General features: G+C 51.5%; 2 protein-coding genes across 12 annotated transcripts in view; one reads left to right on the forward strand and one right to left on the reverse strand.

The window, feature by feature from the left end:
• The window catches only part of SART3 (spliceosome associated factor 3, U4/U6 recycling protein), a 90,660-nt gene that overhangs the window by 43,122 nt on the left and 25,706 nt on the right, over positions 1-21,832 (reverse strand). For 4 of the 8 annotated variants that reach the window (XR_014234126.1, XM_082353808.1, XM_082353807.1 and 1 more), the window contains exons 13-19: positions 21,241-21,353; positions 20,249-20,325; positions 19,479-19,647; positions 17,342-17,802; positions 16,653-16,805; positions 15,626-15,816; positions 14,792-14,950 (exon numbers count right to left, since the gene is read on the reverse strand). Coding sequence is in view for 7 of the 8 variants with exons in the window: in XM_082353808.1 (XP_082209934.1) it covers positions 14,792-14,950; positions 15,626-15,816; positions 16,653-16,805; positions 17,342-17,802; positions 19,479-19,647; positions 20,249-20,325; positions 21,241-21,353 (1,323 nt within the window). In the remaining variant the exon portion in view is untranslated. Of the gene's footprint in view, positions 1-2,112; positions 2,275-4,382; positions 4,561-13,914; positions 14,951-15,625; positions 15,817-16,652; positions 16,806-17,341; positions 17,803-19,478; positions 19,648-20,248; positions 20,326-21,240; positions 21,354-21,832 lie in introns of those variants that run through there. The other 4 variants (XM_082353810.1, XM_082353811.1, XM_082353805.1 and 1 more) reach the window with 3 other exon arrangements.
• Positions 4,568-13,234, forward strand: FICD (FIC domain protein adenylyltransferase). 4 transcript variants are annotated; one of them, XR_014234131.1, is made up of 4 exons: positions 4,568-7,275; positions 8,698-9,056; positions 9,926-11,541; positions 12,870-13,234. XR_014234131.1 is itself a non-coding variant. In XM_082353825.1 (4 exons), exons 3-4 carry the CDS (start codon positions 8,756-8,758, stop codon positions 10,999-11,001), a joined length of 1,377 nt encoding a protein of 458 aa, XP_082209951.1. In that variant the 5' UTR covers positions 4,568-7,275; positions 7,751-7,843; positions 8,698-8,755; the 3' UTR covers positions 11,002-13,234. The 4 variants fall into 4 exon arrangements, 2 of the variants coding, with proteins under 2 accessions (XP_082209951.1, XP_082209950.1); XR_014234132.1 differs by having other exon boundaries at positions 9,926-11,108; XM_082353825.1 differs by adding an exon at positions 7,751-7,843 and having other exon boundaries at positions 9,926-13,234.

The raw sequence follows: 21,832 nt of genomic DNA on the forward strand, positions 1-21,832 counted from the left end.
AGCAGCACGGAGCCTAAATAATATGTTTGCCCGAGTTGTTTTCTAGGAACTTGGAGTCAGCTGTGTCTAGTTCGAGCTGAGCCGGTTAAGACTGGATGGGACCACCCACCCTTCAACTGGGATGGGTGAGGGCCCCTTTGAACTATGCCGAGGCCTGTAGCTTAGTTACAACTGCATAGAATTATCACAGCTATTTCCAATCACCTTTCCCCATGCTCCCCACACCTGGAGCCACCCTGCTGCTTTGTTATTCATCCCATAAACACCCTGAGCCCCTTGCCTCGGAGGAGGCAGATTTGAGATTTGTTCTCTCACCTCCTTGTTTGACTGCCTCGCAAGAAATTGTCGAACCCAAGTTCGTGTGCCCAATGCACAGTGAGGCCAACCAAGCCAGAACGTCGGAGGTTGGAGCAGAGGAAGGTTTACTGCAGAGCCGAGCAAGGCGAATGGGCGGCTTGTGCTCAAAAAATCCCAACTCCTGATGGTTTTCAGGGAAGAGTTTTTAAAGGAAACCTTTGGGGTGAGGCCTGCAGGGTGCACGACTTTCTTCTGATGGGTGGACAGCGAGGTGGTCCAGGGATCCTGTGCTTAGTGTGAAGCCCCCATCCTCCGCTGTGGTGGGGGGCCTTAGTTCCTGCAGAAGAACTCAGAGGTATGTATCAGGTTGTTACGTGTATCCCTTGAGGAGGAACTAGGACTCTGTTTATTGCACTGTTTCTTGACTGAGCCTCCCTTGTTTCTGCATTCCCTCCCTCCTCTAATTAGGGAAGGTCTAGGAGGCTGAAACCTTTTTCCTACACATAAGAAATGGGGGACACGGAAAGGCTTCTGTACCCAGGAGGGCTCTCTCTTTGCTACACATCTCGGCATCTCAGCATTTTGGCTCTTGTGTGTCAGGCAAGAACCTGGTTTGGAAGCAAATTTGGGGAACCATCCAGGAGGTAAGTCCAAACACACCTATTACCTGTGACTCATCAGTCCCTCACTGGTACTGGGAGCCTGTGGGCGAGTCCCAGCAGCTCCTAGTCTGTTCGTGTCAGGGACCCTCCCCCGGATCTCCCCAGCAAGGTGCCACTGACCTTTGGTGCTTCGTTTTGTTTTGCAACAAAGAGACGGTTTGGGGGCTTGGAAGACATCTTTGGGGTGAGTAATCTCGTTAAAGAAACACACCTGTGCCTGGATTGTCTTTGCAGTGATCACCCAGTCATGGGTTGGAGGCCCACCTGGTAGGATTTTGGAGCCAACATAAAAGATTCACAGCTACAAGGTACTCCATACCTGGGTAAAAGGCCTGGGGCTCTGGTATTTGGTCTTGTTTGTTCTGGTCTGGTCTTATCTATGTCCGTCTATGTCTGATTGTCCTGCTAAAGGTGGGCTATTGGGGACTGAGCTTCTTGGTGCCTGTAGCAAGGACCCTTAGAAAGATTTTGTTACTGTAACCACCTGAAAGCAAAGCCCCTCCAAAATGAGAAATGTTAACTCAATTCCCCTGTGCAGCCCTCTAGCTGCATTCTCCCAAATTGGGAGACTTTGAGTAATGAATCCATGGAAAAGAAAAAAATGGTTTGTTTTGTTTGTTTAGTAACACTGCATGGCCACAATATCCTTTAGACTCTGGAGCAAAATGGCCTGAAAAAGAATCCTTAAATTACAATTCTACAACTAGATTTAGTTTGTAAATGGGAAGAAGAACGGGATGAAATGCACTATATACAGTCTGATGTTGTTTTGTCAGAATAAACCTGTGCAGAGGAGATATAGGGTTATGGTCCAACGGGAAGGGGAGACAGAGAAACTTCTTTTGCTTGATTCAGATGCAGAGGAGGACCACTTGCTGTGAAGCCAGTCAGACACTGCGACTGCTCCTTCTCTATCCCCAGGCGATGGTGTTCCGGCTCTTCCATTGCCAGAGCCTGAGCCACAGCCTCAGGCTCGAGTCCCGCCCCCTGGTCTCCAAGAGTCAACAAATAGGAATGGTCTCCCCCTCCCATACCTGCCAGGGAGCTACCCCAACTCGGGTGGGGCAATATCCCTTAAGCTAAGTCCCCATTGGGGGTGTGAATGCTGAGACTGGGTAGCCTATGAGATGGATATGGGTCCACTATCCTTTTTCGACTTCAGATTTATTTAATCGGAAGAACCATATGCCAGCTTACAGAGACGACCCAAAGAGAATGGAAGATCTTCTTTCACCGATCTTTGCAACCTCCAACCCAACCTGGGCAGATGTTCAAAATTCCCTGGTGGTCCAGTGGTTAGGGCTCCGTGCTCCCACTGCAGAGGGCACAGGTTCGATTCTTGGTCGGGGAACTAGGATCCCACATGCCATGCAGCATGCCCCCACCCCCCACCCCAGAAAAAAGGTTCAGGCAAAGTTTATGAAATACCCTCCTCACTTCAGAAGGACATAGAATGGTGCTGGATAAAGCCACGGGAGAGGCAGATCAGCTGCACACAGAAATCCCTGGTAACCCAATATGAGCCACGGCAAGCGTAGCTGTACCAACAGCAGACCCCAGTTGGGAGGTGAATGCTGGGGATGGGCTAGAACTTGAACGTCATGGAGACTGCATTCTTGGAGGGTTGCCAAGAGGGGTGCCAAGCCAAAGAAGCCTCAGTGAAATACAGGAGGTAAAAACGAAACCGAATGAGGATCTTCCAGAATTTCTAGACTGGATCTTTAAAGCCTACAGGCAATATACAGGTATAGACCCTGAGGCCCCACAGAATTTAAAGATGGGTAATATGACTCTTATTGGTCAGAGAACCCCTGATATACAGAGGAAATGACAAAAGGTGGAAGGGGCTTTAGGGATGCCTATGTCTCATCTTGTTTAAATTGCCTTCAGAATTTTTCATGGCAGGGACCAGGTTCAGGAGAAAAGGGCACGACGGAGAATAAAACTGGCCACTCCACTGGTGACTGCCTTGACACAGGGAAGAGCCGGACCAAATGGATGACCCCCCACGAGGGACTCAGCAAAAGGTAAGAGGCCTCAAGCTCCCACTTGAATGGCGCATCCTATAGTGGGACCCCACCAGCGTGCATATTGTAAACAGGAGGGACCCTGGAAAAGCGTCCCATCCTCAGTAAGGCTTAAAGGTAAACAGTTGGCATGCCAGGTGATCAAGAATGACAGAGGTTGATTGACATATATATACTAATATGTATAAAATGGATAACTAATAAGAACCTGCTCTATAAAAAAAAAAAAAGAATGACAGAGGTTCTTTTAAATCCCATCGAGTATATCAATATCTCCCATATGGAGCCCCGGATGACTAAGACTATGTGGGGAATCAGCTTTTGGATTTCCTGATTGATACGGGGACCACTTACTTTGTCTTAAACACCTGGCCTTCCAAACTTTCTTCTGAGACTGTTAGTGACTGGGGTGTTGGGAGAAACCTTGAAAAAGCCCTTTCTCCAGTCACTAGACTGTCAGATGGGGAAAAACCATCTGAAGCATGGCTTTCTACGCATGCCTGAATGCCCCATTCCCCTTCTGGGACAAGACTTACTAAATACCAGGGTTACCTTTGCATCTGGGCAAATAGACATTAACGTACCCCCTGAGCAGGCTCGCCCACTGCAGACTCTAGTGTTCCAACCCCAAAAGACAGCCTGTGACCATTCCGGAAGAGATACTGCAGAAGGTGAGCCAGGAGGTGAGAGAGGATGGGGGGTCTGGGAAGAGAGCAAAGACTGCTACACCTAAGATATTCACCCAGTGATCCCTAACCCATACACCCTGCTCACTACTTTGTCCGGAGATTTTTGTTGGTTTCCCATATTGGAGTCGAAGGATGGCTTTTTTTTTTCTTTTTGCATACCCTTGAGTTCTGACTCCCAAGAGTTGTTTGCTTGCAAATGGGAAGGTCTAGATACAAGAGTTAAAAAACAGTACTCCTGGACACTACTTCCTGGGGGGCGGGGGGATGGTTTAAAAATTCCCCCACAATGTTTGGAGAAATCCTGGCAAAAGATTTGAGGGACCTTCCACTAAAGAAGGGATCTCTGCTCCAGTATTGTGGATGATCTTCTGATTACCAGTAAGACAAACACCTAGGACCAGAATACAGTGTTGACTTTGAACTTCTTGATTGAAAGAGGCTCTAATGGGTCCAAGAAAAAGGCAGAGTTCTCAGCCCTCTGTTAAATACTTGGGTTCTGAACTCTCACAAGGATAGAGAGACTTGCTGCCCGACAGAATGGAAACTCTAGACCCCCGGGGATTCCTGGGGGTGGCCGGGTTCTGCCCCATTTGGATCCCCAACTTTGGACTCATAGCAAAACCCCTTTTAGGAAGCTCTTAGGGGAGACGATGAACCTCTAGACTGGAATCTTGGAAGAATAAACATCCAGAAAACCATATCCATCCTCACTGGACCAGACCTTATGGAGGAACATGATGGGGGAACAGAAACCATGCTTGCTGCCGAAGAAAAACTGGGACCAAGATCATCCAAACCTTGGCTGGTTCCAGACCCCCAACACTGACTTCTCCAAGGGGGCAAGTGAACCTCTTCATGGATCTTAAGTTTCTTTTCAGAAAGAAGCTGCAAGAAAGAAATCAAGGTGAGCGGGATTGCTGCAGTGGTGGCTTTGGTAATTCTCAGAAGGCAATTTAAATAACTTGTTAGATTACCAGAATGACTGTTCTCCTTTGTTATGCCTTCTCTTGGCTTCTAACCTCCCAGGCTTGGAAGGACAATTCAGTGATTACCTACTTTTGCCAAAATTTGAGAAGCGCTAATTCCTCTAGCTATTGGACTTGTCATCCAAAACCTTTTTTCTGTATTGGATCATGCTGATCCCTTGACTGTGCCTGTCATTAATTTTTTGACTCTCCCTATTTTCAGTGTCTTCAGATGTAACATATCAGATTAGGCTAATAGAATTTCCTGTCCCCTGTTTTTTCTTGACTAAGCTGAAATTTGGTCCTCTCCTCATGTCCTTGGATTTTTAAAGACCTGGTGTCTACCCCTGGCGAGGTTCTACTTTGTCAGGATATTGTAGAAACTGTACTTAGTTTTCCCAGGCTATGTCCCTTCCATATATAATATCTAAGAATGTCAGATGTCTGACATTCTGCATGCCCCCCTCAGGGTACATCTTTGTGGTTTCAGTTACCAATCTTGGGCCTATAAGTGCCTTGACAGCTGGTGTGTAGGTAGTAATTGTTTATTAAAATCAAAATGTTAACTTGAATCCAGGAATAAGAGAATATTTTCAAGTGAGTACTAAGCAGTTTGATTCCACAAGCTGCACCCCTTATCAGCAGAAAGTAGCCAGAACGGTTTTTGCCTTTATTCCTCAAGATTAAGGAATGATCAAAAATAGGGGGAACTGCAACCGTGAGTTAAATCCATTTCACCTGCTTCCACTAAGGTTGTTTAAGACTTGCCTGTCCTCCAAGCAGCCCATAGCTAAACAATAAGGTATTTGCCCAAGTTGTTTTCTAGGAACTTGGAGTCAGCTGTGTCTGGTTCAGCTGAGCTGGTTGAGACTGGATAGGACCACCCACCATTCACCTGGGCATGGTGACCCCCCCCCCTGGGCGGGGGTCCATCGGTGACCTTTTGAACGTGCAGAGGCCTGTAGCTTAGTTACGCCTGTGCAGAATGATAATTATCACCCCTTTTTCCAGTCACCTGCCCCCTGCTCCCCACACCTCTGCCCTGCAGCTTTATTCTTCACCTCATAAATACCCTGAGCCCCTTGCCTTCAAGGAGAGGCAGATCTGAGATTTGTTCTCCTGTCTCCTTGCTTGGCTGCCTTGCGAATCAATCCTCTTTGTTGCGAACCTCAGTTTCTCCGCATTTTGGCTTGCTGTGCTTCGGACAAGAGGAGCTTGCTTTGGTGTCAGGCCTTCTGCAAATCCCAAACTTGAGGGCAAAAGTGAGGTAGGCTGTTTGCCCCCATTTTACAGATGGGGAAACTGCGACTCGCTCAAGGGAACACACAGCCAAGGTGACAAAGTCTGAATTTAAGCCCAGGTTTCCCTGACTACAGAATCTGTACTGCTAATATTTTTTTTAAAACTCATGTACTTTAGCATTTCTGGGCATGTCCTGGATGTTTAATGTCAATATTTGTGAATTAAAATGGAGCTTTCAGTTCTCACTGTCGACTGAAAAACAAAACAAAACATACAACCTGAAAGTTGAATTGTTCTTGTTCAGGGACATTACTGAGGACTGCAGAGCCCTCTCAACTCTGAAGAACTGTTCCAAAGAGGTAAGGGAGGAGCCAGGATATGAGTTTTTGCGGGGGTTGGGGGCGGGGTTTGGGGGTGCAGTTGAACACTCAGAAGATTACTGCTAATCACAAAAAGCATCTCAAGTGAATGAGTTTAGTGCCTTTCTATAAGAAGATGGAAGAATCTAGGCTCACTGAAATTATTCCTTTGATATGCATCTGAACTATCTAGGACCAGTATCCTGTTTTTTTCCATCTTGAGTTCCACCTAGGGCACACAAACCCTCTGGGCAGCTGCAACGTAGGATGGCTTGAGGGATGGCCATAATCCATCGTATACCAGAATGGCAGGCAAAGTTCTTTGTTTGCTGAAATGACAGGCAACATTCTTTGCCCACACCGGGAAGCAAGAGAACCAGCCAGGCTCTTCTCAAGAGGATGTAAATTTAAAAGTCAGGAGGAAAAGAAGGTGAGAGACGGGGGAAGAGGGCAACCCTGGTAGCACAGAGAGGAGGCTGAGAACGCGGGGTGTGAAGTCAGGCTAACAGGGTGGACAGGTGTAAACCATCAGCATTCTCACTTTACACCTAAGGAAACTGAGGCCCAGGGGACGGTGAGAGGGGCCCGCGGAAGGAAGAAACTTAAGGGAAAGGCAATCGGAACTTCGAGTTTCCAGGCCGTACCCAGAGTGACCCAAAACCGCAAAGGCAGGGGTTTTCCGCACCTGGGGCTCCCGCTTGTCGCTCAGGCCCCGCCCCTCCTATTGCTTATTGGTCCTTTCGGGCACGAGACCAATACAGGAATCAGCCAATGGGAGTGGCCCACGGCGCGTCTTTCCCGGGAAAGCGGAGGCGGACCGGGAACCCGGAAATGCGAGGCGCAGACATATTGAGGAAGCCAATACGCTGCGAAGAGGATGGCGGGCCGACCAATGCAGAGTCGCCGAGGGAGGGGCCACGGGCTGACGGCAAAGGTCCCCGGAGCCGGCGGCCAGCCGAGACTGCAAGTGCTGAGAAGGCGACTGCAGAGTGCTGAGAAGGCGACAGCAGAGCAGGGCCGGGTAGTGGCGCGAGGTGAGGAGGGGGTGAACCGGGAAGGGTGCAGCGGGGCAGTGAGCCCTGGGTGGGGTTTGGAAAGGGGCGGCTCCTCAGAATGACCTTAGTCCAGTGTCCTCGCCTCTTGGAGCCCCTGTTTCCCCCTTAGTAGCTAGTGAGGGCTGAGAGATTCGTGCTCCCAGAACGCACGTCCTCCTCGGAGAAGTCCAGCCCCGCCGAGGAGCCCGCGCCGACCATCTGGACGAAGCAGTGACCCACACCCTCTTTCGTACCTCCCCATTAGAGCTCGTCCCAAGCCTTTTCAGATGTTCTGTATCAACCAGCCAGGCTCCCCCAGAAACCTTATCAGTCAGTTGTGGGTCTTGGTCCAGTACCAGGAACAGACGGGATCGGGTGCTTGGGCCCTGGTTATGAATAGAGGTGAAGACCTGGGTACTCTGGACCCAGATGCACTGGGAATTCGTTCCCGAATGCCTCTGTTTATTCCCTGTAGGTTGTCTGGGAATTGACTTGCTCTCTGTGTATCAGTTTCTCTCGTCTGTGAAGTGGAGCCTAGGGGTAGCTTTCCTCCGTGAGGTGGTGAGGGGTAAGTGAGATAAGGCATTGCTAGCACTCAGCTCAATGCCCAGCACACCATAGTTGCTTAATAAATGCTTGTTAGTATGATGGTGCTTGCAGACCCGATCCCTCCACTCCCACTGCCAGCCCCAAGCACCTGCTCATTGTCACAGAAGGCAAGTGGTCATCCCTCTGGCCCACAACTTGAGTTCCTCTTGAGATGCTCAGACTGCCCAAACTCTAGGCGGGATGCTTCCTGGACAGGCCAGGAAAAGGCGGCCAGAGCGGGGAACAGCATTGTGGCTAATACCAGGGTGAGGGCAGGAAGAGCTGACTGCCCAGGTGGCAATAAATCAGGCCTCCGAACAGTTGTACTTAGCAAAGAATGAGCCTCAGAACTACCTTAGCTGTTCTGGACATGTGTGTTATGTGTCTAGGGCACCCAGTGTTTGGGGTCAGAGGCCACAGAGATTTATTCTTAAGTGGGGAGGCTTTTGAGCCATGGGTTCCTGAATGCAAGACCGTCACTTGCTCACTGGGTGACTCTGGGCAAGGGCCTTCACCTCTCTGAGCCGGTCTCAGCTCGAGAATGGGGCAGCCTCAGCTCCTGTTGAAGATTGCAGGAGGGTACGTGTGAGGTCCTTAGGGTTTAGCACAGGGTCTGGCACGCAGTAGGTGTTTAATAGCAGTTGGGTGGCGGCAGCACTGCTTTTCGCAGCGTCACACTGCCCTGGGGGCGGCACCTAATCCTTGCCTCGCCCCCACCCCTGGTCACAGTGAATTAAGAACCCTGGCATCTCCACACCTCCCCTGAAGCCAGAAATGTGTCATCAGGGTATCGGTTCCCCTGCTTCAACTCCTGCAACTCCTGGTTCCTTGCAGATCCTGCTCTCTCCCAGGCCACTGTGGACATGTGCAAGGGGCCCACCCCTTGGTCCAGATGACACTCATGTCGATGGCTTCAGTGATGGCAGTGACTGAACCAAAATGGGTCTCAGTCTGGGGCCGCTTCCTGTGGGTGATACTGCTGAGCATGGTGCTGGGCTCCCTGCTGGCCCTGCTGCTGCCGCTGGGGGCCATGGAGGAGCAGTGTCTGGCTGTGTTCAAAGGCTTCTACCTGCTCAGGAGCAAGTTGGACAGGGCCCAGCCTGCCATCACCAAGTGCACCAGCCCGTCCACGGAGCTCAGTGTCACCTCCAGGGACGCAGCACCGCTGGTGGTCAAGACCAAGGCCTCTCCAGGTAAGACTGGCCATCTCGCCTCGACGCTCGTTAATCCCATAGGTATTTATAGGGCCAGCTATGTCGTGTGTGCGGGGCACAGGGTCAGCCCTGAGCTCCTAGCTAGACAAGGTGATAGGTGGCTGAGATACATGTGGTGATATGGAAGCAGAGGGAGCCGTAGGAGCACACCAGGAAGGCTCCCTGGAGGAGGGGATGCCTGAGGAGAGACCCAAGGGAAAAGGTTTGAGGGGAGAGTGTTCCAGGCAGAGACCACAGGGTAGGAGAGCCCTGGGCACTTCAGGAACTAAAAGAAGTCTAGGAGGTGTGGCTGGCCCTGGGGGTGGGAGGGCCAGCAGAAAAGGGCCAGATGTACAGCAGGGTCCAGTTGAAAACCATTAGATTAAAAGAATTTTTAAAAGGCCCAGGGATGAGGAGGCCCCCAGGTTCTAGCAGCAGTGAGGAGCCTTTCACAGCCAGGGCCTAAAGGGGCAGGGGCGGAGGCAGGGGGAAGGGACCCGCACCTCCAGAAGAAATCACCAGAACGGCTGCGAGCGGGAGCAGACGTAGGGGAGGGCCACCTGACAGGAGCTGCGGCCGCAGGAGAACACAGCCGCTCAACGACGGCAGGTCCGAGGAGGGGGCCGGGGAGCCCCCGGCTGCTGCCCCCACGGTAGAGAACGGCTCTGGGGCTGAGTGGACAGCGACCAGCACGGGGCCCCACTGGGCTGCAGGGAACAAACATGTCTGCACAGACAGGTATGCGGAAGGGCGTGTACAACATGGCTGGGTCGAGCCCCCGAGGCCCTGGAGGAGACCAGCTGTCGGGCGGCACCTCCCCTGAACGTCCTCTGCCCTCTCTGACCCACGCCTCTTTGGCTCTTCTCTAGCCAGCAAGTTAGAAGCCAAAGCAGCTTTGAACCAAGCCCTGGAAATGAAACGCCAGGGCAAGCGGGAGAAAGCCCACAAGCTCTTCCTGCACGCCCTCAGCATGGACCCGGGCTTCGTGGACGCGCTCAATGAGTTTGGCATCTTCTCAGAAGAGGACAGGGACATCATCCAGGCTGACTACCTGTACACCAGAGCGCTGAGCATCGCGCCCCACCACAAGAAGGCGCTGGTCAACCGCGACCGCACGCTGCCGCTGGTGGAGGAGATCGACCAGCGGTACTTCAGCATCATCGACAGCAAAGTGAAGAAGGTCATGTCCATCCCCAAGGGCAACTCGGCACTGCGCCGGGTCATGGAGGAGACGTACTACCACCACATCTACCATACAGTGGCCATCGAGGGCAACACTCTCACCCTCTCAGAGATCAGGCACATCCTGGAGACCCGCTACGCCGTGCCAGGGAAGAGCCTGGAGGAGCAGAATGAGGTCATCGGCATGCACGCGGCCATGAAGTACGTCAACACGACGCTGCTCTCCCGCATCGGCTCTGTCAGCATCGGCGACGTGCTGGAGATCCACCGGCGGGTGCTGGGGTACGTGGATCCCGTGGAAGCCGGCCGCTTCCGCACGACACAGGTCCTGGTGGGCCACCATGTCCCGCCCCACCCTCAGGAGGTGGAGAAGCAGATGCAGGAGTTCACCCAGTGGCTCAACTCGGAGGACGCCATGAACCTGCACCCGGTGGAGTTTGCGGCCCTGGCGCACTATAAACTCGTCTACATCCACCCCTTCATCGACGGCAACGGAAGGACCTCGCGCCTGCTCATGAACCTCATCCTCATGCAGGCGGGCTACCCGCCCATCACCGTCCGCAAGGAGCAGAGGTCCGAGTACTACCACGTGCTGGAGGTGGCCAACGAAGGCGACGTGAGGCCGTTCATCCGCTTCATTGCCAAGTGCACGGAGACCACCCTGGACACCCTGCTCTTTGCCACCACGGAGTACCCTGTGGCACTGCCAGAGGCCAGACCCAACCACTCTAGGTTCAAGGAGACGCTGCCTGTGAAGCCCTAACGCTCCAAATCCTCCCTTGGTGGCAAAGGATGTCCCAGGGGGGAATAAATCCAAGAAACTCAGCATTTCTAGAAACCTAGTCATCTCCCAGAGCAAGAGGAAGATGGGTAAGGAACTTAAACATTCTTTCCAAAAGCATTCTTTCCAAATGCTTCTTTAAAGAAGAAAACTAAATTATTAAGCCTTGTCCCTAAGATAACTTATAATTGAGCCGTTATTTATTTCCCTCTGAGCTGGTAATGTGTGGTGTCAGCTGTCTGTGCTGGTGGCCCCGATCCTTGGGGTGGCCCCAGCAGGCTTTGGGGGCATCAGTGCTCCTTATGTGACCAGAACACAGGTTCTGGAGCAGAATCTGCACTGCAGTGGGGGAGCTGTGGGATGAGGTCTGGAGGAGTAACTCCTTGCAGCCCTTTCTGGAACCGGCCGCGAGGGTCCGTGACTACCTGAGAGAAGTCAGCACGGCTGAGGAGAACCCGGTCGCAGCTCTGAGAAGTGACTGAAAGCTTCCTTGCGTACAGGTGTTGGCTCCCCTACCAAGAGGTTAGTGTTGTGACTAATCCTTACCGGCAGAGCAAGTTTCTGAGAGATGAAATGAACGTTTACAATGTATCTAGTTAGATACCTCGCTTATTTCAAGGAGGATTCTTTGAGCCATAGTTTGCAAACTCCGGTACCAGAGGCTGTTATTTTGCCACATCGACCGTTTCTCTAATTAAGAACAGGGGCATGGCTGTCCTGGGTTCTTTGTATTGATGTTTCTCACATTTGCAGCAATTCAGACCAGATGTTTCAGTCTAGTCTAAAGGTTCTTCTGGGTTTGTCACTTAACAATTAAATCCTGCTGCAAATCAGGCATTAGGACACATCTGAAGACAGACGCCTAGTCAGTACCCAACAAGCATTTGTGAGGAGTCGGAGCGCCAGTTCACAGGAGCCGAGAAACACCTTTGATCGCAGCCAGGATGCGTCCCTTTAATCCACTCACCTGCCCCCACAGCCACTGTCCCCTCGGGGAAGCGGAGCAGATTGCTTTGGAGTGGCCTTATGTTCCTAGCAACTTGTTAAAGGATAAAATGTTACATGTAACCAAGCCAAGTTTCCAAGTTGGCTGCTGCTGTTTAGTCTGAATGGCTGGAAGCCGTTGGGTCCCTTTTCCAGTGACCGAGCTGGCGATGTCTAACAAACACTGTACGCACTTTGTCAGTGTCTGAATGCTGGTGAGTATCCACCGAGTGTTGTCTGATTGGAAAATTCAGATCCTTATAGTAATGAGGACACTATTCTGATGCAGTGTTTATACAGTTATTTAATTGTATAATAAGCATGGAGTAATTTTCTGAAAGATTAATAAGTGAAAAGATGTATGAAATGGCCCCAAGTGATAGTTATTCAAACCTTGATAAAAAATATTTTTGTATTTGTATGCTGCCATAAGGTATTTCTTAAACCTTAACTCTTCTATCGTCTTGCTCTTTATAAGCACACCAAGGAAGCCTGACAGAAGTGCTTGCTTTGTACTAGAGGGAGAAATTTGCACTTTAGCTATGTGAAGAGTATTATTTTAACAAATTACTAATAAAGTAAAGTATTTTGTTACATAAATGCCTGAGACTTTGCTACCTTATTCAAGAGAGAGATGTTCCCATCTATCCTAAGCGTGAGGGAGGGATTCTTTTCAGAACTTTAGCCCTATTCTTTATATTGTTCTGGGAGAAAAACAGATCCAAGATGGTAATTATTTCAACAAGACAACGAGACAGAACTGGTTGGTTATGCTGACAGGGATGTATCGCTGATCTTGCACTAAGACACGAGTAGCCGAAATGGTTTTTCATGTATCTATTTACAATCAGTTTTTTTCCCCCCAGGACTACATAAACCCACTCCTAGGTTCCTGAAAATCTATTTCTACAACAGTCAACACCCTGCACCTAAATCGGGTCCTGCTCGAGTCTGAAAGGTCCACCTCTGTAACAAGCCCCTGTGGACATTTGAGAGGGTGAAGTAAGGTCAGAGGACTGGCAACAGCAGGAGAACAAAACCGTTTAGCACCACATGACCTGGATTGCTAAGGAAAGGTCCATGGCCCCTTGGTCCCCCGACTGACCCACATCCTCTCACCCACGGAATGGGCCTCTCTGCAGGGAAGTGGATGGCCGGCCATCCCAGAGAACACAGTTTCTTCTGACTGCTTCACAGCCGCTGCTTGAATTCAAAAACACCTAACAACAAACGTTCTGTGCAGAAGATAAAGATGAGGTACAGAGAACCTATCAACTAAAAAACTTATTTACAAACCAACAAACAGGGAATTGGAGATTTGCCTGGATGGTTGATAACATTAAGGTATTACTGCTAATGTTTCTAGAAATGATAAAACCATGGCCTTTAAGTCCTTAGAAATACATGCTACAGTGTTATTGGGTTAGCACTAATGATGTCTGGGATATCCCTCCAGAACACAGGGGATACAAGAGGGGCAGGAGGTGGAGATGAAGACGGGCTACGAGCTGAGCAATACTGAAGCTCGATGACAACACACGGGGCTTAGTTTACTATTCTACTTATCTGTTTCAAATTGTCCATTAAAAATGTTAAGTTAAAAAATATAGGAAAGCCTGAATGATGCATAAAACCTTTAGAAATAGATAAATGAGCTGATTTTCATGACATAGGAAAGAATTCCGATTTTTTTCCCCAGAGTGCCTTTATAAAGTCAGTTTCCCCACTGAACTGCTATAAAGTCAGTCAGTTTCCCTACTGAACTGCCAATGTCACTTTCAAAGCAATAAATACTGGATAAAAGATGTGGGTAAAAAAGCTTGAAAGCTGTAAGCGCCAAACTGCTCTAAACTGAAGTTTAAAACCAAAGATATCACAGCAGAAATGGTTTAAATCAAAGTGCCAAGCGGATTTGACTTACAAAAGTTCTATTTACACACCCATTAGGTAAACCAAGGTACACCCATTTCAAAATACATATTTGAATGCACATCTGGGTACCTTTCGACAAGAAGTTTTTAAGAGAACTTCAGTTTAATAAACAAAGCTAAATGGGGAGAATTTAAGTTTGCACTTGACAATGCTATTTAAACAAAACCAAAGGGCTGAAACTCAACATTTAGACAAAGAACACAGTTCACTAGTCACTAGGCAAAGAAAAACGTCCATAGCAGATGGCGCACAGAATTCCTATACAAAACAAATGTCACAAGTATTTTGCTTTTAGGAAACAAAACAGTGGGTTGACGTGTCATTTACAAATACGTAATATAAAAACGCACAGCCCCCCGTGAACAAAAGCCCATCAGATGTTTTTTATGTGCCCCTTGCCCCCACCCCTTTACTAAAATAGGCCATTCTGGTGAATTACTAACATCTGCCATTTTGTCTTTTAAAAAGAGTGACGGGCACATGTGCTGTGCCGGGTGTAAGAGAAGTGTCTTATAAAAAGGGGACCAGAGGTGGCCAAAAATATTTGGACAAGGGGGTCTCAAAACGGTGTGTTCACGTTTCACTTCTGTTTCTCACTCTTTAAGACACATCTTAGGAAACCGCACCCTGCGCCCAGCCTGTGGAGTGACCGTTTTCGTCCTCTCGCCCTCAATATGAGGGAGCACTTAAAGCCTCTTTCCTTGGACACCCTTTTCCCGTCCTACCTAAACCAGAGCAAGCGTGTGGCCACGGGCGCTGCACCGGGTCCTGCACAGCCAGGGCGCAGCTGGGCCACCGGGCGTCTTCCCGGCCAGCATCAAGTAAGGCATTTCCCTTCTCGCACAGTCCCACTCACTTTCTCAGAAGCAACTTGGCAAAGTCGGCATTGGACATCTTGGGTACCTCGGTGGCCGCCGGCGGCGGGGCAGGGCCGTTCTCAGCCTGGGCCGCGGTGGCGCTTGGGCGTTGCAGGGCGCGGGGCAGCAGAGAGAGCTGGGTCCTCCCCTTCCCCCGCCTGGAAGAGCAAACAACGCACGGACCTTCTGAGGTGACAATTGATGAAATAAGCCAGGACGGTCTTAGATCACCCCAAGGTAAAAGGTGAAAAACAAAAAACAAGAAGGGTAATAAGACGAACCCTGTTCTCCCTGACTTCGGCTATTAGGTAAAAATCACTTTAACCAACTTTGCCTTTTCCACAATTTTGGCCAGGGCCACGCCTGTGTAATACCATCACACCTAGGGTGGATAAAAAGGGCTGTAACCTTGCAGACTTCACCAAATAACCTCGCACCCTGCTGCCTCATCCCTATCGGGTGAGAACACAGCTTCTATCTGGATTACAGGTGGAGATACAGATTAGCACGGCAAACACATGGCTGTCAGGTTTGGAACCTACACATATGGATTCACCTGCCAAAGGGGACTTTAACGTAATCACTGTGTTAAAAAAAAAAAAATAATCACCCGTGTAAACCGGCGAACACGAGAGAGGGTCCCACTTCCAGACTGGCCCTCAGCGTGGACTTGCTGCAGACACCCTGCCCTGGGAACGAGCGTGAGCGCCCCAGGGACGCCAGGCCCTGACCTTCCGTCTGAACTCACCGCGCACTCACCGCGCTGACAGGAAACTCGGTCACCGTGGTGCAGGCCAGGACGAAGTCTGCACCAACGAGCACACAACACTTACGCTCCGTAGATCTGCCGCGGCACCATGGCGCCCCCCGGGGCTTTCCTTGCCTCTGGCTTTTCTGGAGCCTTCCTCTGAGGCGGGTTGCTGATGGCCACTTTGATGACGTTCTCTTTGATAGTCATGCCGTCCATCTTCAGGACGGCCTGAGATGCCTGGGATTCGTTTTCGTACTCCACGTAGGCCAGGCCCTGAAAGTTTGCAAAAGCCCGGCCAGGTGAGTGCTGCAGGGCACAACCTCCTCCCTGAGGTTCCCCGGCCGGTTCAGGGCAGGCCCCCGACCCTTGGGTTCCCTCCCCACCACCACCATCCTTTGTCTATAGGTCTCACAGCCCTAGTCTCCCTCCCTATTTCTGCAACTGACTAACTTCAAATAACAAGTTCAGTGCATCTTGTGCTTGCTCCAGCCAAAAAAAGAAAGGAAGGAGAGAGATGGACCAGCATAAATCTAGCAAATGGATGAGGTGTCCTGGACACAGGTGAGCCCCGATGTCCCTGTGCCTTCGGGCCACCCTTATTCATACTCTTCAACTCTCGATTAACCTGGATAAATGGGACGGGGGTTGAGAGGTCAACCAAACTCTTCTTAGACAACTACTCAAAACGTGGTCAAGGATTTCACAAGAGATTGAGGGGACCGGAGAAGGGGAGGACGTGGTAAGGGGAAAGCCAGTGCAGGGACCTGGGGAGATGGCCAGAGGCCTAGTGAAAAGAGGGGTCCGGGCAGGAGGGAGGAGACTGCAAAGGGGGGCACCTCACCCCAAGGCTCCACAGCCTGGGAGCTGCACTGGAGCCCCTGCTAATTCGTGGTAGTTTTTCTTCAAACACCCTATTCTTTTTAGTACAATGAGCCACATACGGGTTCATCTGACTCCAAATGGAAAAAGAGCCTCGCGCATCTATCCTTCTGTTAACTTCTCGTCTGCCTCCTAGTAGACAAATCAGAACCCACTCCAGAACCAAGTAATCTCTGAACAGAGGCTCGCCCAGACTCCGGGAAGCGACTGCCGTCTGCTCAGACGCTGACCTTGGGTTTGCCGGCCCGGTTGGTGACCAGCCGGATGTCCTTCACAGTGCCATGGGCCTTGCAGATCTCTTCTAGTTCCTCTTTCGTGCAAGAGAATGGCAGGCCCGAGACGAACAGCTTGTGTTTCTCCAGGGCAGTGCTGTACCTGAACACCTACAGGGAGGAGGGGGGAGAGGAAATCATGACCCGAGGCCCAGCCCAGCTCCCCACGACGCAGGGTCAGGCCTCGTCCACAGGCCTGGCCCAGCCAGAGCCCAGAGCCCGCTCCAGGTGCCGGGAACTGTTAACTCGCCCTGGGCAAGTCACTCAACTTCTCGAAGCTTCCACTTCCTCCTCTGTAAAATGGCAAGTGAAGCCACTTTTCTCAGAGCCTGGGTGACGACCCAATGAGGTAACATACAAAGCACCTGGCACGTCCCTTGTCACTCCTAACCATCCAACGGCAAGCAGCCATCACACAGTTCCTAACTGTATCGGCATCTGTCAAGTAATGCCAGCTCGAAGTGACCCAGCCCCGAGTTGAGACCTCAGCGAACCAGCTCAGAACAGAACTGACCCGGTTAACGCGCAAGTTTCGTTCTTAGCAAATGTTCCACATGTATTCTAAATATGAGCTGCTGCAGGAAAAGAGCGCTTACCCTGTCCTACCGCAACCCTACATAAAGGCGTGCTTTCTTACACAAACCAACCTTGAAGTCTGGGTTTTTGCTCTTGTCCACACAGGGGGAGACAAACATTGGCCGCCCCTCAACGGTCTGCCGATCCAGCTCCAGGGCCCGCAGGGCCACCGCCTCCTCTTTAAACTCCACGTAGCAGTAGCCCCGGAAGTCGCCGCGGTTGCTGAAGATGGGGCGGACCTCGACCACGTCCCCGCAGGCCTCGAAGAGCGGCCGGAGCGTGGCGGCAGGCTCCCGCAGGCCGTAGGGCAGGTTGCTGACGAAGACGGTGACGCCGTCCTTGCTGCTGTCGTGCGGCACCCTGGGCACATCCCTCCTTCGGGCGGCCGCCCGCTGCTCCTGCTGCTCGGAGTGGGGCTCCGCGGCCGCAGGGGCGCTGCCCCCACAGAGGCCCGGGCGGGCTTCTGGGCCCGGCTCAGCCTCCCCAGCGGGAGGAACGCTGTTCTCCACCCTCCTGCGCTTGGAAGGCTGCTCTACAGTAGGTCAGGAGAAAAGCAGTGACGATTAGTTAACTGCCCCTTCCTGCCGGTGAGCTGTGCAAGGGGAGCGGCTGGCAGGGAAAGGGCTCTTCCCCCTATACGCGCCCCCCCGCCCTCTGCCAGGTCTCTCTTGACCCGCCCGACTCATCCCACTCCCTTCCGGGCCCGTTACATTCGTGTGAGGGGACGAACTCAGGTGCAAGTGATAACCTAAGTCCTCATCGGCCACGCTTAATCATATGAGAGGCCAGTGGGTCTCCAAGTTGGGCCGGCAAATCCCAATGACCCCATCCTAGACAGCCCAGGGCAGCAAGGGGAGGATAGAGTCTGGGGACTGCGTGTGAACAAGCACCTCCGGTGACACTGAAGTATGTGCTCCCCAGGCCACCCCTGGAAGCAGTACAAAGTGCTACAGTTCCTACCCACGTTCACGATTGTCTCGTGTCCTTCAACAGAACTTAACAACATTCTACTCCAACCCGCTCTTCCCACTGCCTCCAGGGGGACGAAACTGAAACCCAACTGGTGAGGGCCCCCTGCTTCCAGACCTTCCCATCAGTTTCCCACTGCCTTCCCAATGGAGCCTGACCGTGGCACGCTGCATTCCAGGGTGCCCTGACTGGGCCTGCTGGCCTGCCTGCTGCCCCAGCCTCACCCACCCCAGCACCCGGCCCTCTGCCATGCATCAGGGCCCAAAGCCAGACACTTGCTGCTCAGAGAAAACGCCAGGCTGTTTTGTGCCCTGTGCTTTGCTGACCCTGGCTGGCTGGCCCCTTCCCTTCTTTCTCACTTGACACTCACTCCTCCCCCAGATGCCAAGGTGCAGCGTCACTTCCCCACGAAGTCTTTCCTGCAGGCCGCTGACCCCCTAGTGCTTTCTCTGGCCTCCACCATGATTCACACCTACATCTCCCCGAGTCCCTATTACACGTCACTGCGGTCACAGGTCCCGTTTGCCTTCCCCTGCTAAACCAGAAGCCCTAAAGCGCAGTGAGCTACCCACGGTCATTTCTGAAGGCTCCAGAAAGACTCGGGGAGAAATTCTTGGTCAACTGAACAATGACTCCATTACTATTTCCCTCTGGTTGACAACTCTGAACTAGAAAAATGTTTAGCGTCCTTTAGTGTCTAGAGACAGTTCTTTACCTTGACTGATTTTGTTGAAACAAATCTGACCCACACCTGCCCACGCCTGAAATAGCAGGGGTGACAGAAACAGTGGCTGGAAAATTCTACCTGTCAAAACCATCAGGTGGGGACAAGTAAGGCTGGTGTCACTGCAGGGCCCGGCTGCGGCGGCGGTGAGGGGCGCCGGGGCCTGAGGATAAGGCAGTGTCCATGCTCAGGGAGTGACGGTACAGGGTGGGGTGTGGGAACCCACGGATGGAGAGGAGGCACCACTCAGGAAGGGGGCGGTGGTGTCAGCAACAGGGTAGGGAGTGAAGCCCAGGGGGTATGGGCAGGGGTGTGTCTACACGGGGTGGCGCCTGGCACAGGGCCTTGGAGTCAAGCCGGGGAAGAGGGCACCCGCGTAGAGGGCAGGCAGGGACAGGGAGGGTGGTGGGCACCTCGCAAGCAACTTATTCTCAAATGCAAGAAAGTTCTCCGTGCTGCTTTGCGCCCTGTCTGGGGCTCCGGGACGTCCCAGGTGAAGTCCTACCAGGCCTTACCTTCCTCATCGTCGCCCCACTCTTTCTCATCATCCTCATCAGCTTTGCTCTTGTCCGAGCCTCTGGTCTTCTTCTTCTTTTTCAACGCTTTCTTCTCTGCCCGGGCCCTCTTCCGTTGTTCAACCTTTTCTTCCTCTTGCTGGGCGAGGGCTGCTTCCTTCTCCGCAGCCTGGAAAATCGGGATATGACACATCACTGGATGCGGCGATTACATGAAGTCTACTGACTCGTGATGGAAGAGGTGGGAGCACAGGGAGGATGGCCACCACCCGGGAGAAGGGAGGAGACCAGGAAGAGGACGAGGAGGAGGGCTGCTCCCAGTCTCCCCGGCTGAGCCCCAGCCTCTTCAGGCTTCTTGGGAGCCGCATCTCAAGTCTACGGTATGTCTCACAAGATCCCCATGAATGACTCGCCAAAAGAAAGAAAAAAAAAAATCTATAAAACTGAGGCCCTGATTCATTTGGGGGTGTTCATACTCCAATCGCTAGGCTAAGTATGTCAGGCTCCTCTTTTAGTTTCTTCGTCTATTCCAATAACCTTTAGGGCCAAAAGTCCTGTTTTGGATTTGTATCTATCGTTGGGGCTAAAGTTTTAAGCCGATCTAAAAAGATGACAGGCTTAAATGTTGATTCAAACATTTCATAGTTAATACTTTGAGTAAAAGACATTTCTCAGGACGACCCCAAAGGTTCTGACAAGGAACATTCATACCAAACACAGTCAAAATAGTTTTCAGAGGTTCAAAGACTTGAAATAAAGAGCATCGTTACCTTAATTCTCTGCTCATTAACGCGAGCCAGTCGAGTTTCGGTTTTCTGAACGGCTATATCCCAATCTTCTAAAGTACCTTGAGAGGAAGAGAAGCAAACTTTCACTTCTTCGGATTTTGAAGGATATAATAATATAAAATTTTCTTACTGTCCCGCACCTCCAGAAGAAAGCTCTTCCATCAAACAGTAACAACTGGAGAATTGGCTCCCCATTTTAAGAAGATTTCATTTGTATAGGTTTCAAGTTTCAGAATTCAAACAGTCCTTCCAGGTGTGTTTAGAACATCCGTTCTCTTTTAGAAAGGACACTTGAAAACCAGAATAGGTTCTATTATGGGCTCTCTGTGGCAAAGATTATGAAAACATTCTAATGCAAAAGGTACAAGACATCTGTACTAAGACCGAAAGATTTTAAGAGCTCCTCAAATGATAAATGCTGGGGTGTTTTTCTTACTGTTGTTGCTGTTTGGGTGTCTATCTCCAGTTCTGAGGGGTTCATACCCCAAATCCAGACTAACGCCCATGGAAACTGAACACTGAGGCTCTGAAATTCACAAGGGAGGCACACGTGACCAGAGAGCGCGTTTTGCCGTGTGCCTCTCGGCGCTGTGCTGGAGCACAGTCTCTCCTGAGTCCCAGAGAACCCTTGGCAACGCCTGCAGACGGTTCTGGTGGTCAGCACTGGGGGCAGGAAAAGCGCCACTGGTACCCAGCGGGGAGAGGGAAGCCAGGGATGCCGCACACAACAACCCCCACCAAAAAGTCTTGAGAGGCCTGCGCTAGAGCATCGTCACGGGCCCCCTCGCACCTGGAGTCTGAGGAGGGCTGCAGGACTCCCCCCCTCACTGGCGAGCACCGCGTGACGGTCGCATCAGAGAGGCCCCTCGAGGGGCTGAAGCCGTAAACACAGTCTGTCCTTAAGCCTACAGACCTGAGACCAAATGGCAAAAGGGACAGACCCCAAGCCAGAGGCAGCGCGCCGAGGTCCCCACCTTCTGTCCTCTCCATGGTGAGCAACACCTCACAGACGTGTTCCGGGTAGTCGCTGGTGCACTGGACAGCCCGGTGCAGAGCCTTCCTGCAGTGCTGAGTGTCACCGTGGGCCCTAAGGCGGAAAACACACAGTTGGCGCCACCAGCACACACAGCGGAAGGCGCAGAGGGAGGGCTGCCTTCACACAGCTAACATCACGGCATCAAAGCCCACCGCCAACTCCAGCTTCTGAGGAGATGCCACGCTCTGTGTGCTACTGATACTTTTAATGCTTTCTCCTTTTCCCAGAGAGCCCCTCTAGTCAAAAATGAAGGCTTTCTTCTAAGCCACTCTTTCCCTTAGCAAGTCGGTGCTAGTGGAAAACGCACCTGGGGACAGTGGTCCTCAGCCAGGCGTTCTGCCTTTACTGCATTCACATGTGCAATGCATGGGGGGATCCAAGAGCTGTGGGTGACTTGATAAAGTCCCTAGAGAAATTCTAGGACACGGTCCCACTCGAGGGGAGAGTCACTGACACAGGGGGCTGTCAGATTTCATGCCTAGAGTCAGATCTTCCTACACTGACATGGAAATATATACTGCTCATCAGGA

This window comes from Balaenoptera borealis (genome assembly GCF_965194805.1).
Source record: "Balaenoptera borealis genome assembly, chromosome: 14".
Lineage (NCBI taxonomy): Eukaryota > Metazoa > Chordata > Mammalia > Artiodactyla > Balaenopteridae > Balaenoptera > Balaenoptera borealis.